General features: G+C 36.5%; 1 protein-coding gene across 1 annotated transcript; it reads right to left on the reverse strand.

Moving 5' to 3' along the window:
• Positions 1-498: 498 nt before the first annotated feature.
• On the reverse strand, positions 499-16,717 carry LOC104527205 (splicing factor, arginine/serine-rich 15-like; the record flags this gene model as incomplete). The annotated part of the gene is made up of 13 exons (XM_010170869.1): positions 16,638-16,717; positions 15,973-16,017; positions 14,912-15,073; positions 11,903-12,038; positions 9,300-9,439; positions 8,582-8,758; positions 8,116-8,216; positions 7,562-7,609; positions 6,436-6,544; positions 5,917-6,084; positions 4,403-4,488; positions 2,771-2,961; positions 499-599 (listed from the first exon to the last, which is right to left on the reverse strand). Coding segments are annotated over exons 1-13 (1,536 nt in total), but the record flags the coding sequence as incomplete, so codon positions are not given.
• Positions 16,718-17,184: the final 467 nt, after the last annotated feature.

The following is a 17,184-nucleotide window of genomic DNA, read 5'->3' on the forward strand; positions in this document are numbered from 1 at the left end:
TCCCTGACATTCTGTGTGATTCTGTGATCCTTAAATACAGCAAAGCATAACAATAATTCTCCATGTTTATGACTAAAATGAGAGAAGAGAAACAAGCAAAAGAAACAAGAATATCAGCTGAGTCCCCACTTCTATACTCAAACAAAATGGAGCAGACAAGGAACTCAGTAGCACAGTATGTATTCTGTACCCATCTCCTCAATAGCCTTTTCTCATTCAGTTCCTTCCAGAGAAAGCATGATTTTTATGAAAATTGGATAATCTTCCGTATTACCTCCAAGATCGTTTTTAAATTGCAAGAAACTAAAGCAACTACCTCCTTGTTCTTCTACAAAGTGACCAAAGGAATTTTCATTTTTGAAAACACAACTGTATAGGAAATGAAAGATCTTGACTCTTTTTAATGTATCAAAACCAAAACTGTCTTAAAATAGTCTGAAAACACTTTTTGTAACCAAGACTTATCAAAGTAGCTTACACTACATCATTTATACTTACATTTATTGATTCAATTGGGCCAAACTCCTCCAAAAGACTTCCAACATCCTGTTGAGTAGTCCTTTTGTCAAGTTGTCCTACCCAAAGTGTAGTACTACAAACTACAAAGAGTTAAAATAGATTGTAAGAGCACTTGGAAATACACATTTTACAAGCCAAAATGCCAACACAGTAATTTTAAAATACACAGTTATTCAAATGAAAATGTTAGCTAGTATTAAAAGATATATTTTAATCTTTAGGAGTGTTTGACAGAAACACTCTCTTTTTCTTGCCTGCCTGGAGCTGCGTTAACAGTTAGCATCAGCACCTAAATCAGAATCACTGTGAGAATGCAGTGAATCACTAAGTGGCTCTCTAGTTAACTAATACTGAGGTGACCTGCAAGTTCTGATGATCACGAGCTCTGCAAATCAGCATAAAAAGGAAAAATACGCTTTGCTGCTAACAATGCCTCATCATGAAATATCCCAACACATATAGTGGATATTTCACAACAAGGTAACTCACTTTGCTTAGTATGAAATCAAAGCTACAGGCCACCATCACAAGTTATGGATGGTACGTACTGGCACGATGGCAACTAGATTGTTTATGGTGATATACCCCACTACTAGCAAGATTATCCTCCAGAATGAAGTGACAATTGAACTACAATGACCAAACAAACTTTTAACCTCTTTAGTGACCTATTCAATGCCATTTCTTTCTACGGTTAAGTCAAAAATTACTGACACAAAATTTTTCTTTCAAGAAAGAGTAAGCAACATGCTTATCTCACTGCATCCTTCAAGGTCATTAAACCAGCAGATGAGCTCAAAGTATCACATTCACTGAAGACTACTACAGCAACATTTAATACTCATCTATGTTTTCCCCACTAAGTGTTAGAAAACTGCAAACCTAGAAGGCATTATGTGACAGAATCTGGGAGAGACGCTGTCAAAAGCCTATCTTACACCACTGCCAGTAAGCTTTTAATGGACTGCTGCTAAGTCTTTGCAGTCCTTTTAAACTAACAGTATTGTCATTCACAAGGTTTTGGGCTAGTTTAAACTCTTTAGGTTTTGTCCCTTTTATATAAAAAAGAATGTTCTCATTTTACTTTATGACTCCAGAGAAGATTTCATTCTTCAGGAATACTCAGAAGACAACTACTACACTTTGTCTATAAACACAGGCAAAGGCAGGATTACTTCAGAAATGCAAACATTAGCCTGTGTGTTTTCCAGGTCAAAGTTCCCCTCCAGGTTTGAGAGACAATGAATCATTAGAAAAATCATAATAATGTGATCAACTTCTTGTTGCTCAATCTGCTTTACCTTATATATCCCGATTTAAGAAAAAGGAAAACATGGTGTTTCAGCTTTTTCTTTCCTCATTTTACAGTCAAAATGTTTCTGACTTAGAGATATTCCAAAAATGCCAAATTGTCTACTATGAGTAAAGGAAGTACAGGGATGTGTGGTGATTTGAATTCTTATCAGTTTTACAACAGTTCAGAAAATAAATCACAGTACAGTTTACTTTTTTGTTTGGATGAGCCTTGGAACCCATATCAAATAGTATTATCCCAAGAAAAAGGAATAAATTTTTTTTTTAAATAACAAAGATCAGATTAAGAGTTGTCTCCTGGGATACTCTGAGCAGGTATCATATACTGAAGATAAGAGGAATGGTCAAGATCAAATTAAAAGGGGCTTTTAAGGGCAAATTTAAGGGCAGTTCATGACAAAACAAGGGGAAATGGATTTAAACTGAAAGAGGGGAGGTTTAGATTAGATATTGGGAAGAAATTCTTTCCTGTGAGGGTGGTCAGACACTGGAACTGGTTGCCCAGAGAAGCTGTGGCTGCCCCCTCCCTGGAAGTGTTCAAGGCCAGGCTGGATGAGGCTTTGAGCAACCTGGTCTAGTGGAAGGTGTCCCTGCTGATGGCAGGGGGATTGGAACTGGATGAGCTTTAAGGTCCCTTCCAACCCAAACCATTCTATGATTCTGTGAAAAAAAAGTTTAATAAATACAAGTGTATTTCTTTGACATTTACAGTTTTTCTAAAATACCTGTTTGTCTTGTTAGCATTCCATTTTACATAGGCATAGTATTTACTGTAATATCTTCAATTCCACAGAACTTTAGAATTCATTAAAGAAAATACTGGGCACAGACAAAAACATTACAAAAATATGAACCAGGAAGATACTGAGCATCTGATAAATGGTATTACAAGAATTTCCCGAGTTACATCAACAATAAAGAGAAAGACTAAACTTACCACTAACAGTTTCTGACTTGATCTGAGGAAGGCCTTTTGACCTGCGTTCTCTCTCCCTCTCACGTTCACGTCTTTCTTGTGACCGAGACTTCGGAGAGTGTCGGCGTCTATCCCTGGACCGGGATCGAGATCGACGATGACGTGACCTTCGAGATCGGGAACCAGATCTTGAACGTCTCCTTTTAGGTGACCTAGTTTAAAGCAACAACCATTTAGGTTCAATCCTTCTGAATCAGCCATTCACAGATAGATAAGTATTTCAGATATCTATTTAAATCATCAGGCAAGAGATCAGTCAATAAAAATAAAAAAATACAAGTTCATTCACATGCATTGAGAACTAGAATAAATTATTACAGTAGCTTATTAAAGCACTTCAGCTGAATAGTTGATTATTTTTCAATTTCTCATCTTCTATCAATTTTGTATTAAAGACAACTACCAAAACTATGTCCACATCAACACAGAAAAAGATGACATCTGCTTAAATTAGGAAAATGTTTATTGCTTTTACAAAAGAGTGGCTAAATGAGATTAAAAATAAATTCTGCCAGTGAAATTGGCAGAAAATTTTACATCATGTTGAAGTCCTAAATCACTCAAAGTCTGGAGGAGAGAGTAAAACTCCAAAGTTGTCACATGAAACTTGGCAAAGGAGAAGACTTATAACTAAGTAGATAGCTTTGTTTTAATATTGAAGCCAGATTTGTTAGGTCAGCTGAGACATGTGAAATACGGCCTGTCAACAGACCAAGTCCCATAGTACACTGGATCACAGATTTCTTCATAAGAAAAGTGTCATAAGAAAAGAGCACAGACAAAATTCAACTATCATATTCTGCTTCCCTAAAATTTACCCAGTATTGATGGGCATTGAAGTTACTCTCTATCAACAAAAGAGAACTGTATAGATACCAAATTTTCCTTAGAAGGTAGATGACTTTCAGAGGTACGCAAGTCTTAAGAGTCACTAATCCATTTCTCAGTACCACTGCAATGAAGTACATCCAGCATTTACCTGTATTGATACACAGCTCGCCTCAGGCGTGAGAGACTGAAAGGGTCTCTTTCTTTCTCTCTTCCAGAAGGGGAATTCAAACAAAGCCCTTGACAGTTTGGGCTTTACCAAGAAATTTCATGAGTGTTGTCCATACGGAGAATAATACACAGACACTAATTTCTTGTAATTAACCCTTAGATTAAATTGAAAGCTAAATGTGTCTTCTGGCACTTAGTCATAGAATCCAACTTGTGCAGCACCTCTGGGCACTTACAAGAAATGACCTCAAAGAAGTGTGCTGAGCAGGGCACCCAAGAAGGCAACTTGAAATACAGGTGACAGAACTATGTCCTAAGGTACTGAAAATGAGCCTCATCAATAGTTCAAGGAGTTAGCTCACTTCTCAGCTATTTACTGTCATCTCAGTCCGAAGTTACCACCCCACAGTAGATTTGTCAGCACAGAGCCAGATTCTTTGAGCTCCAGATAATGAGCATAACTCTCCTCAGTACTCGCACAGACTTAGTAAAGCATTTTCAACTCTTTGGACACGACACACATAAGTTCCTTATCTTAAAATCCAATACCTGAGATAATATATACCCCCACTGAAAGAACTTTCACTGATTTACCTTGATGCAGACCTAGATCTTGACTTTCTGTTTTCAGACACATGCCGTTTTCCTTCTTGAATAGGTGGCTGTTCCACTTCCATATCCTAAAATATTAAGTTCACTGGTTGAGTAGTGCAAGCATTTTATTTCATTTTATGTCTAGACAAATTACATAACAGCACTAAAATTATACTGAATATTCACATATGTGAAATTAAAATGTAATGCAACTGTCCTCAGAAGCTTTACCACTACTTTGTATTCACTAGTAGGGAGACAGTACAGTATAAAATGAACTTAAAAAACAACCACTGCAAAAACATAATAAAAATAATTTACACAAAGGTCTCATTTTCAATTTGCATATTACTGTTTTCCCACATTTTAGTCGATTTCAGCACCACATATATCTCCATAGAATATGATTATATTCCTTGAAGTCAGTCAGTGGATTTGTCTGTGATCAAAACCACAAGCAAAGTGAGGTCTAAGAGAAAAGTTTCCTGCATGATGTACTAGGAAATTACTTTAAACCATAGACATAAGCAAATTACAATACAATAAATTTGAAGAATGAAGCTGTAAGTCTTCAAAACGACACATAAAATGCAAGAACCTGCTTAAAAAAACACCCCAGAAAGTTCAACACAGCTTTTCTTTCCTAACCCAAATCCTCCTCAGCTTCCCACTCCAGAATATACTGTGTTCTGCCTGAACTTCATGATGTGGCCCTAGCAGGGAACACCCAAACAAACAACCTCTCAGAATGTACCGATTCAACAGACTTCAAGACTAACTAATTATTAAAATACTCTTAAGAATTGTCCCTTAATTCCATGTAGAAAGCAAGAACTTATTTCTATAATCTGTGACATCACAGGTCACCACATAAAGACAGCTTGGTAGGATCTCCTTTTCTTGGAAAAAAATAGGCAAATACATTCATTTTATGTTTTACATTACGTCATTTTTAAATACGGGCTCATAAATAGACATGCTCTTTGGTTTCTTTTTAATAGCAGCCAGTCACCAACCAACAATACCCTCCAAAATCTTAGGAATAAGAGAGGTGTTTACATAGACTTTGATTTTTTAAAAACTTTTACAGACTTCTGAGTCCATTTGCACTATATCAGTGATCTAAAAGGCCCTTAAAAATTAACTTTTCCAGATAGTTTCTCTCCAGAATGAGACTGCATTATTAGAATTCCATTGAACAAAATACTCCTAAAGCAGGATGGGGACAGGAAAGGGAGTATGAAGGAAAGTGAGAAGTGGAAGGATAAAATCTAATCCAAAGTCTTCCACAAAAGGAGGCATAAATTATGCATATGCTGGTTTTGCTAGAGTTCTGAAATACCAGATTTGTCATGTAGCACTGCAGCTATCCAACTTTCTCTCAAATGCGCTACCCTCACAGTCATCTCTGGACATGGTTATCATGAAATTTCCTCTCCTGAACAAACTATACACATTTGAGAGACATGTATTAGAGCATACAAGTAAGTTTGTTTATTGCAAGGGGTACTCACCTGTTGATGTGGTTTTTGCATGTGTGATTCACTCTGTACTGGAAAAGGAGACTGAAAAGTTTGCTGCACAGGTGCTGCTGGTGGAATCACAGGCTGAGCCATGGGTGGAAACTGTGGGGTAGGAAGGAGACCAAAACCTGGCATTTGCCCATTAGGAGGAAGTGGAACCTTTGGAAGAAGAAAAACACAAAAACTTCCAGTTAGGAAAAAAATTACATTGGCTTTCCCAGTTTGCTTAAGTAAAATTGTATCTCCGTTCTAAAGTCACAATAAAAGACCAGAAGCCTGAGAAAGATGAAGGAGATCAAGCATTTAGGTGTATAAAATAAAATTTTATCTTGCTCTTCAAAGCCTTCCTAGAACAGAGAACAAAAGTATGTTTCTTGGGAAAGCTGGAGGGTTAAGCCATATTCATGCTTCACTAACAGGAACACCACTTTCTTAGCTCTCCACCAAAGAAAACAACAAAAGACCTAAAATGTAACACAACAGAGGGACAAGGGAAAACCCTGAAGTTACCTGGTGACGCATTGGATCCTGTTGTATTCCCATCATTCGTTGCTGAAAAGGATCCATATTTGGGAGCTGAGGAAACACTGGCTGCTGCATACCTTCTCCTGGAAATCCACTAAAAACAGTAATATTTTGGAGAGACAAGTCAGTAGATACAAAAAATTTTTGCCTTTATTTTACATATTCAATGTACATTTGCACATTCTCACTTCAAATTTAGACAGAAAAATTATCTTTATTATGATCCCATTTCCTCCCTAAAAACTGAAAACAAAAAAAGGAGAAAGAGTGCCTTCCTTATCTTTTCTCCACTGTAAGAGTAGTCCTTTCACATTTAAGGAACTGCTACATAAAGGTTTAAGCATCTCTTCCCCTGTACCATCTTGCTCAAGATCTCAATCTATGGAAATTTTTCATGAAGGTTGTCTGCCTTAGGCTAACTTTCTTCCTTTCCACAAGGAAGATCACACAAGGATTACAGTAATGCCACTCACTTCCTGATTCAACACACAGAATGGACAGTGCTCAGGGATCTAATGAGGTCTGTGCAGATAATAGGACCTGTTAATAGTTTGTGTGAGAAACTAAACAGGATTTCAGGAAGATAGAGGAATTTAATGGTGATGTGAAACGGAACTTTGTAGTATTTTAAGGTGCCATACAATTCTTAGACAATTTGGGACAGATCAGCTTTTCATATAGAGGATTATTGATTTTGTGTGCCCAAAATTAGACTACTGGGATCCAGTCTTCAGAGGCATCTTACACAACTAGAAGATAATAAGGATAGAGGCTTTAAAGTACTACAAACAGAACATAAACAGGCCGAAAAGCCAAGTCCAGTGATCTCTAGTTGGGCATACACAAGCAGTGCTTATGTTTGACCTACCTCATCTTTCTGGACTCCAGAGTTCCATCTGTATTACAAGGAAAATACTACAAATACACTTAAAAGGCATTTTAATTAACTGATACTTGTGGAACATTAAAGTGCTCAAGGCGATAAACGCAGTAAGAAAGCTAATGATAAAGTTAGTAATTCTGGTTTTGTCAGCAGGGTTTGGATGGCACATACAGAAAATAAGACATGGGGCCACGTACTGAAGCAGGGAAAAAAGAAATATTGACTGACCCAGGTACTGAGCACCATCCAGCCTGTGCACTGAATGAGAGAGAGCTCCTGTGGAAAAAACTCGTATGTGATTATGTAATTTAAGACTTTATCATAATGCATATCAAAAGGGAAACAGGAGTCCAAGTTAGTTTGTGTGGGTATTTAATGTTTGAGAATTTAAAGCTGCAAAGCCAATTTTAATTTTTTAAATAGTTAAAACTACCACAGTGTTTGGAATAGCGTCTTTTCCCCAACCAGCAAAGCAATCTGGCTGACTACTAAAAATGCCCTGACACACTCAGTTGTGCAGTAAAATCATGGAACTCATCTTGAAACCAGAACTGAGCTTTTTCTCTACAGAACACATTTCTCAATCAATGATGCAACAGGTCAAACCTACATCGGATCACCAAAGTAAAAAGACAAAAAAAAGTTGTTAACCAGAAGTTGTTAACAACGTTTTAACTTTGGACAGTTAAGCACTGAAGTAATCTGGAATTTTAATCAGTTTTCTAATCTAAAGATTTTTTTAGAACAAAGATTTGTTGATTTTATTGTGACACAAAACTTACAAAGCTGGCTGAGAAACTGAAGGAGAAGGCGCTGAATCTTCTTTCTTTGAATCTTCCACTGCTTCTGGTTCATCGTCATAGTCAAACCTATCTAGCAGCTTCTGAAAGAAATGACATTGAGCCATCTATTTTTTCAGTATCTTATATAATTGGCAGCCAAAATATCCTTATTATTGAAGTCTTACTATATAACTAACAGCTCTGGAATTAAAGACAATGTTAGAATCGAGGGGAAAAAAATAAAATAAAATTCTATATTCTAATACAGAATCATAAACTGTCCAAAACCAGCTTTATTCAGCCTCAGAAAATGCAAAGCCTATAAAAATAGGAAGCAGACCTTCAAACAGAAAGAAACAAAATCTGCACCATTTTTCTCCTAACAAATGAAGGACACTGAGGCACCCTTCAAACAGTCTTCTGCTGAACTGAAAAAGTTAAACACAAAGAACAAATGAAGACTTACTTTGTCAAATGATGTTTTTTGCTCAGGTGGTGGGAAAGCAGCTTTTTGTTCTGGTGGTTGTGCTGCTGTAGTTTTCAACTGAGCAGTAATAGCTTGAACCTGAGCCATCACAGTGTTATCTATGACAGGTGACTGGGGTTTTTGAGGCTGCTGAAAAGTCTGAAGAATTTGCTGAAGCTACAAAAACATAAATAGTATTAAGTATAAATTCTTATATAAACACATAGTTTATATAGGAGCTGTAGGACATAAATTTTACATCAAACCAGAATATAGCACAGGATAAACACCAACAACTTGACTGAACTATGGAGAACCCTCAGCAAGATCAAAAGTCCACTTTTAAATACTTCAGTGGCAAAATTCAGCAGATCCCAAGATTTCAGTATTCAGGCTTTCAACAGTGCAAAATTTAGGTGGATCAAACAATAAAACTCAACATTTTGTTTGACGTATTCCGCCTGTTCTTGAAACTTTGCAACTGCACCAACCTAGAACTAATTCTTTACGAATGTGTAACTGAATTTTCCTCAAATACTGTAATTGTTGGATAGAAGGGTCACAGATAATTCAAATACTGACTTTAACAAGTTTTCCACTGAAGACCTTAGGGAGGCTTTTTGTTTTGCTTCAAATCCAGGATATCACTTTCATCATTTTCCCCCCTCATTTAACACAAAAACTGAAGTCATAAGGGAACCAAATATAAACAGGTTACCTGCTGTCCTTGTGTTGTTTGAAACAACTGAGCTACAGCTGCAAAGGCATCAGAACTGGGCAACTGTGGCACAGTAGGTACTGAGTTAGCAGTAACTTGAGGGGGCTCCGAAGGAACCTTTGCTGGAGGGGGTGGCGAACCTGAGAGTTTCATAAGAATTGAGAAAGCACTACGTTACTCCAAAACATTCATCTCACTCTTCAGTGCACACATCTGCCTCAGAACAACTGTGTATCTACAATACTCTATTTAACCCAAAAAGTCATATCTAATCTACCTCAATCGCATATTCTGTTTGTTTTGTGTTTAACTGCTCCATTCACTGCTCACATCTGTGCGCTATATACGCTAAGAAAGAAAACAAAGAAAAATGGCTTATCTGAAAGCTAGTCCAGCATGGCACTGCAGAGCACAACCCAATGTTTATAGCTGAATAATTTTAGAAAAGTTAAAGAGAAAAACTGTTACTCAACCAGTGCTAACCAAAATGTGTATCAACGCACTTAAAATGTTAATTCTGGTTATGAAGGTCTGGATTCATTATTTTGCATGATTATTACCAATCATCTATTCGTTCATTTTAAGAGCAACTGAGGTTCTCTTAATATTTTTTATTTTCTAGCAGTAACAGAACTTTTGCTGAAATGCCTGGTAATAATTAAAGGTTTTTAAAAATTACTTCACAAGCAAACCATTTTTTTAATAAGGTTTGTTCACATGCCACTTTTGCACAGGCACAATCCCAACTTGCATCTGACAGACAAATCCTCCTACTATAAAAATAAAGTTTTTTCTAATTCTTCCAGGAAAAGACATCCATTTCCACTGAGCTTTACTAAACTGAGATCATATTTTAAGACACACTATTAGCTTTGTCTACACATGCAGCTTTCCCATTCTCTTTGCATTTGATTACAATGCTTTTTTTTAATAAACATTTTGTCAGGACAAAGTAAATTAGCAGTAATACCACCAATTCCTACGTGCTGTGAGCAAATAACTATTCTTTAGCAAATATATTTTAATGGACTACTATAAAACTGTACCAGGAGAGACAGTTAAAAAAATCCACAAATAGCAATACTTTTTAGTTTGATGACACTAAGCAAATATGTTTGCCTCACAATACCAACTTCTTTAAAGTCATTAATCTGTTTGCAGTTTAAATAACTGCAGTGTTGACGTGCAGCAAGCAGAGACAAAGGTGTTGAATAATATTTTGCCAGAAGTCAGATGCTACATAAAAATACTGCAAAAAGATATGTGACTGTTTTTAAATATAAATTAACTCCCAAATTACTTCCTGTATATATTCATAAGGATATTTTCTTGCTCAAGGGAGAAAATCTGCATCTCTCTCTCTCTTTTTTTGTCTTTGTAGCATTATAAGCTAAATAGATTCTATTTCACATAATGCATTAACGTATTTATTATTATCCATTAGCACGTTTATTTCAGGGCCAAATTATCCTCTCTGGTGCATCTGAATAATCCCACTGAAATCAGTAATTCTGTACATGAAAACCTATGCAGAAGGCATCCAACCTGTGATGACACCAAGATAGAAAAATAGTGCCAACTAATCTGTCATGTCACAATGAAATTGTATAGCCAGCAGTGTGCACCCCAGCTCAGATGCTAAGACATTCCCTCTCCCTGCTCTGCCACGTTTATTAAACATGTCAATAGGATACGGTTTCCTAAACACCACTGGAGAAGATTTCACTTATGCTATTGTGCATCATTATTTTGTCACCACACTTCACTCACTCCACTACATTTTTTGTCAGTCCTACTCCAACATACACGAATACAATAAATAAGGAGGTTGGTTACCAAAGGTAAGTCTGAAGTATAGAGTGCAAACTCAAAAGAAGGCCCTCCAGAGAAAGAGAATTGTGGGATGCATATTCTCGTCCACAAGCCAGTGACCTCACTACCAGCTTTTTATGTGGCACAAAATAGGTCAGGAAAATACTGTGGGCAGGTCATCATTATTTCACTCTTTAGGTCAGTGGTTTTCAGGCAGTAGCCCGTGTAAAATCCTACTGCAAGGCATAAATTTGCAGCTCAAAAATCTGGATTTGAAACATCAATTAAAATGTTTTGGGGCCGCATACTGGAAGAGACTGAAAGCTGTTGCTTTCAGATACTAAGTTGATTCAAAGAAAGATGAAGCTCTTGAAGTGTAAGATCACGCTTTACTTATCCAGATTCTAACATTAAAAAAAAATACATCAGAACTATAAAACTGAGAAACAACAGAAAAATATTTTGGACCAAAATTAAAAAAATTAAAGATTTTTTTAAGAGGGGACTCTGAAGTCATATTTAAGTAAAGTGTGTACATATGTAGGTACATATGCATACACATTATATAAATTTCAGATATTTCCCAAATAAGTGTTCACATTCTGATAATTTCTGAAATACAGTTTCAGCATTTATTTAGAATGAGTTCAGCTGCTACACATAATTGTGACAACAAAGTTCAGTTTATTAATATGTTACTTTTGAAACTAATAGTAGGCACTTTAATGTGAAAACAAAAGAGCTATTGTTATCACTCATCCTTTTAAAAGAAGTTATAATATCATTCATACCTTCATTATTAGTAGCATTTTCTGTCATTGGTGCAGTGGCACTAGTTCCTGCTGCCATATCCAGAAGAGGTTGAATTATTTCAATTTTAAATACTCCATTTTTCTGCCAAAGGTTCAGGACACGGACTATTTTACTCTGTCGAAACACAAGCAACCATAAACACTAAATACAGCTTTCCTAATTCACAAACTCAAAATTTATCTTCTGTATGTTATGAAGAAGGGTTTGAATAGTATAGGAGTTCAACATAATCAGGTATACCTATTCAACAACCCCTACGTTGTCACATGGGGCAGCGAGACCTTTTACATGGTGAAGATAAAAACTTACTAGCCACTTAAATAAAAAGCAACTTGTGCCACTTTTCTAAAACTGTTCTGGCCAGTCAGAAAATCCAGGTTTGATACATAACAGAGGAAATCACATCAGTCCCACCATTTCTTCACAGATGGTCATAAAGGGGTGAAACAAACAACAAATGAGACAAGAATGACAAAGAAAATTAAGATAACCTGGAAAACCCTCATGAAGAGAGGGGTAATTAGAACATAAAATGCTAGAATAAAGCTTCAAAGTTAGATAGAAGATTGCTTGAATTTTTTTCTACTAACCCAATCAATTCTATGTTGACATCAGAAAACCCATCTCCATCATTATTCAAAAGATCAGGAAAGCAAGTGGAAAATATTCTAACTAATCACTGCAGAAAGATTAAATTAGAATCTCTGATTGTCAGCTGTTATTTTAAGCTTGTTTCCTTTTTTAACACTAAGAACAATGAAGCCCTCAGGAACAAGCTGGAAATTAGTCCTTCCTTCTTTAGTCCAGTATTAAACAATGATATCTAACTAGATGTGCTGCTTCAGTTGGAACATGCAAGCAGATAAAAGTCAGAATACACGTTATATTGACACACCTGTCCCTTCTGTATACCTAGTCATCTGACTTGCACATACATACATATTAAGTACTTTTTACTTCTACTGTAGCTGCTAAGAATGAATTGATTCTGTTCCTTCTTGTTTCAACAATAAAATGCCTTACTGTGACTCAATTATATACACCCATGCAAATCCACCTATGCTTTCAGAAGCTAAGCAATTATAACACTTCACAAAATGTTTTCTACAATAAGATTTGAGAGAAACCTGAAATGGCTATTTGTGAATAAGATTTTGGTCTGAAAAACAGTTAATTTTAAAACAGCAGCATTTTTTGGCCTTGGGTATTCTCTCTCTCCAGAAGACTTGAAAATATTATGAAGGGCAAAAAATGAATAAATTTAATACTCTTGTTTTCAGTCACATATTAATCTTACAGAAAAGCTGTTAATTAAAAAAAAAAAAAGGAGTATCACTTTCTTTGGATATCATCCATAGTTACTGCATATCTGCAGATCACTTTTTGTTTAAGGTACTGAAAATTCATTAAAGCAAGCATGTTATAAACAGTATTATTCCCCTAGTGGAAAGCATCTTAAAATTATTTTAGCAGCGAGGTATCAAGTAGTTCCATAAAGAAGATGGACAGTCTAACTCATTTAGATGAACAAAATGGTAATCACAAGGACAGAAACAAGAGACTGCTCTATTTCACCAGAGTATTAACCCAGTAGCTCCAGAATATCAGATTCAAGGCCTAAAGGTCTAAGTGTTCCACATTAGAAAACTACAGAGCATCAAAGCCTTTCAAAAGCTTCGACGGAAAAGTCACTTAGAAAAAGAGTATTTTGCTCTTACCATACTACAATTAAGAAAAAGAGCAAACAGGTGATTTTCTAGAAACCAACCAGCAACTTCTAAAACATACATAACTTGGGAGTCTTTTGAAATTGTTCTGACAGACAGCATAAAAGCCATCTTCTGTTGGTAGGAACCTAGACCACCATGAAGTCAGGATACTTCCTGAACCTCTGTTCTATCAGCAAGGCCAGCAAATCTAAGAAAACCAAGGACTTAAACAAGTCTCGACAATGGAGAGCAGCAATGAAATTCTCAGGTATGGGACTTGTAAAGACTGAAGCAATCAACATGATGATTTTCTTTGAAAATATTTGGCAGCAGAACTTTCACTGCCTATGACACCAGATCTTCTCCTATAATACTTTATTTTTGTGAGAGACACTGCCTTCCATAGTAAGTTTTTCTGAAGAAGCCTCAAGAAGAGAAGATTTGTCATAGTTACACACACTGTTGAAATGTCTGCATAGGCAAAACAGAAGTGATGAAGTTAGGCAAAGTAAATATTTTAACTAGAATTTTTGTTTATCTATCACCTTTGATAATCTTTCTCAGCATGTTTTACCATTTCATATAATAACATTCACTACCATGGACATAGAGAATCTCCAAAATGGCCAGCAGGTCGAGGGAGGTGATTCTGCCCCTCTACTCCACTCTCCTAAGGCCCCACCTGGAGCACTGTGTCCAGTTCTGGGGCCCCCAACACAAGAGAGACATGGACCAGTTAGAACGAGTCCAGAGGAGGCCACAAGATGATCCGAGGGCTGGAGCACCTCTCCTGTGAGGACAGGCTGAGAGAGTTGGGGCTGTTCAGCCTGAAAAAGAGAAGGCTCCGGGGAAATCTCATAGCGGCCTTCCAGTACCTGAAGGGGCTACAAGAAAGCTGGGGAAGGACTTTTCATAAGGGCAGTTAATGACAAAACAAGGGGAAATGGGTTTAAGCTGAAAGAGGGGAGGTTTAGATTAGATATTAGGAAGAAGTTCTTCACTGTGAGGGTGGTCAGACACTGGAACAGGTTGCCCAGAGAAGCTGTGGATGCCCCCTCCCTGGAAGTGTTCAAGGCCAGACTGGATGAGGCTTTGAGCAACCTGGTCTAGTGGGAGGTGTCCCTGCTGATGGCAGGGGGGTTGGAACTGGATGATCTTTAAGGTCCCTTCCAACCCAAACCATTCTATGATCCTATGAAATTAGCTTTCATGTAAGTGGAAACACTGAGGAAGCACTGTTATCAATTCACAAGAACACTTGAGAAATTATAGTTGTACCTTGTCTTCAGATGGACAGAGATACAAATACTGGAATGTGGCAGTAATATTTTTAGAGAATCTTGGCCCAAAAACATCTTTGTCCGTTCCAAACTGGTGACGAGACTGACGAACAATAGAGTCAATAACGTACAATCCAGGGACTTTATATTCCGGTTTGCACTGAAAATATAAAAACAATTTTCCATTATGCAGCAATACTAACAAGGTAACATGCATTCACCTTAAATCCTTACACAAAATCTATACTTAGTATACTTGGATAGAAAAAAAAAAAAGTTAATTTGGTTTATCTAGAATTCTCTTAGTGCTTTACTTGTGTTTTATTTATAGAAATGTAAAGGAAAGGAAAAAGATGCTTTCACATTTGAGACAGAGTAAATATACTTGGATAGCCTGAAGCAACCTTTATCTTCTCCATCACTATTTTTGAAGTACCTTTAGCCTGACAACATGTGACCACAACAACAGGTCTGCTACATTACAGTACAGACTGTCACAACCCTGCTGTCAAGCTACCTCACACTCAATGCATTGAACTACTTCCACCCACTCTATTTGCCAGCAGCTAATGCAAAGTCCTTCTCTTCAGAGGTCTCTGAAGGACTCTGAATGAAAAAGAGTATTTTTCCTGTTCTCTCAGAGGAACTTACTTTAGGCAGCACTATAGTTTTGTTTTAGGGAGTGTTACATTCTAGCCTATAGTTCTACATGACTAGGCAAGCATAAAAACTCTATTTTCTGAAAATATGTATTATCTTAGCCAGTAAAAATTAATTTGAAGTTCAATACTTCCAGTTTCCTCCCCAGCTGCTGGGTAGAAAAGGAAGGGGAAATTTCACAATTTTTTTTTTTCTCCCCTTCTTAATGTACTATGAAAAACGAAAATAAGATCATATAGACAAAGAGATACCAAAATGAGTATAAAATCCTAACAAAACAGAATTTCCCCCATCAATCCCTGAATAACAGAAGCCTTTTTGGTTATTTACTAGCATTAATAATAATACTTAGTAACAAATACAGGCAATATCTTTCTCAGGAGATTATTTTTTTTTTACCTTTTTGATAAACTTCTCTACAATCTGGACAACATGCTTGTAGAGCTGGAAAATAAATACATAAATTAATTTATCATCTACTCAACACTGGAGCATCATTTTAGAAGTATTTTAACTCTTTGTGCTAACTATCATTTAGGAAAGACTACGAACAAAATATTGTAGTCAGATTCTAGAAAGAAGTATGTTATCAAGATAAGTTCACTAAGCACAGAGCAAAAGAGTTAATGGGAGGAACAGACAGAAACAAGCCATCCTTTCTGTCACAAGTGTACCAGTGCGTACACAAAAGACAAACTGCTTCTAGAGTATTAGTGAGAGCTTTCTGGATTTACTTTCTAAGCAAGTCCACTATTTTTTAATATGCTAAGGCACAGCTGCATCCTGCAACATTTAAAATTTTATTACATAGAAACCACAACACCCTAGTGGGTGTAACATTAAAAAGCAAGGATTCAAAAAAATCAAGCTGGCATTATGCTACTAGTCTAAAACCAAGAGATGATATTCACCACCCACTTGTTTCTACATAACATTCTTAATGCCAGCGAGAATAAAACATTCATGAAGCTAAGACTGGGAAACCCAGAGATGCATTTACTTAGAAGTAAAATAATAAAACATGACTACTGTTACAGTTTCATGTTTGTTCTACTGTACTTTACCTTAATAGCTTTAATGGCAGCTTTTGTGATGAGAATCATTTTTGCTCGGGAAATAGGAGGTTTCATCTCCATCAGTGAAAAGAGCTAAACAGAGAAAACAAATATTAAGAATTTATTCTGAAATTTAAGCAGTTAACCAAAAAGACAACATTTCAGACAACTGACTGATTACTAACTTTCCACGCTATGTATCACCACAATGCTGGCTGGCCCCTGAAACCCAGAGCCTAACAGGCAGATCTTTCTAGGCAGTGTTCAAAGCTATCTTCCTTGTGGACTTACCTATATTCACTGAATTACCAGATTTTGGTAAGGCTGCTGTCAAAGTTACATTTGTGTCCAAAAATTATTATCTGCTAACTTATGGTACAGGCACTACTAACTTACGGTATGGGAACGTGTCATTTTACAAAAACAATATAAAACAGAAATAACTGCAGTTTGATTTAAATTAGCCTGAATATCTGCTTACTGAATAGATATATGAGGATAGCCCTGCAGACAGCTAGACCGATATAATCCTATAACCTTAAAATAATGTGCAAAA

This window comes from Antrostomus carolinensis, unplaced genomic scaffold (assembly GCF_000700745.2).
Source record: "Antrostomus carolinensis isolate BGI_N321 unplaced genomic scaffold, ASM70074v2 scaffold29260, whole genome shotgun sequence".
NCBI lineage: Eukaryota > Metazoa > Chordata > Aves > Caprimulgiformes > Caprimulgidae > Antrostomus > Antrostomus carolinensis.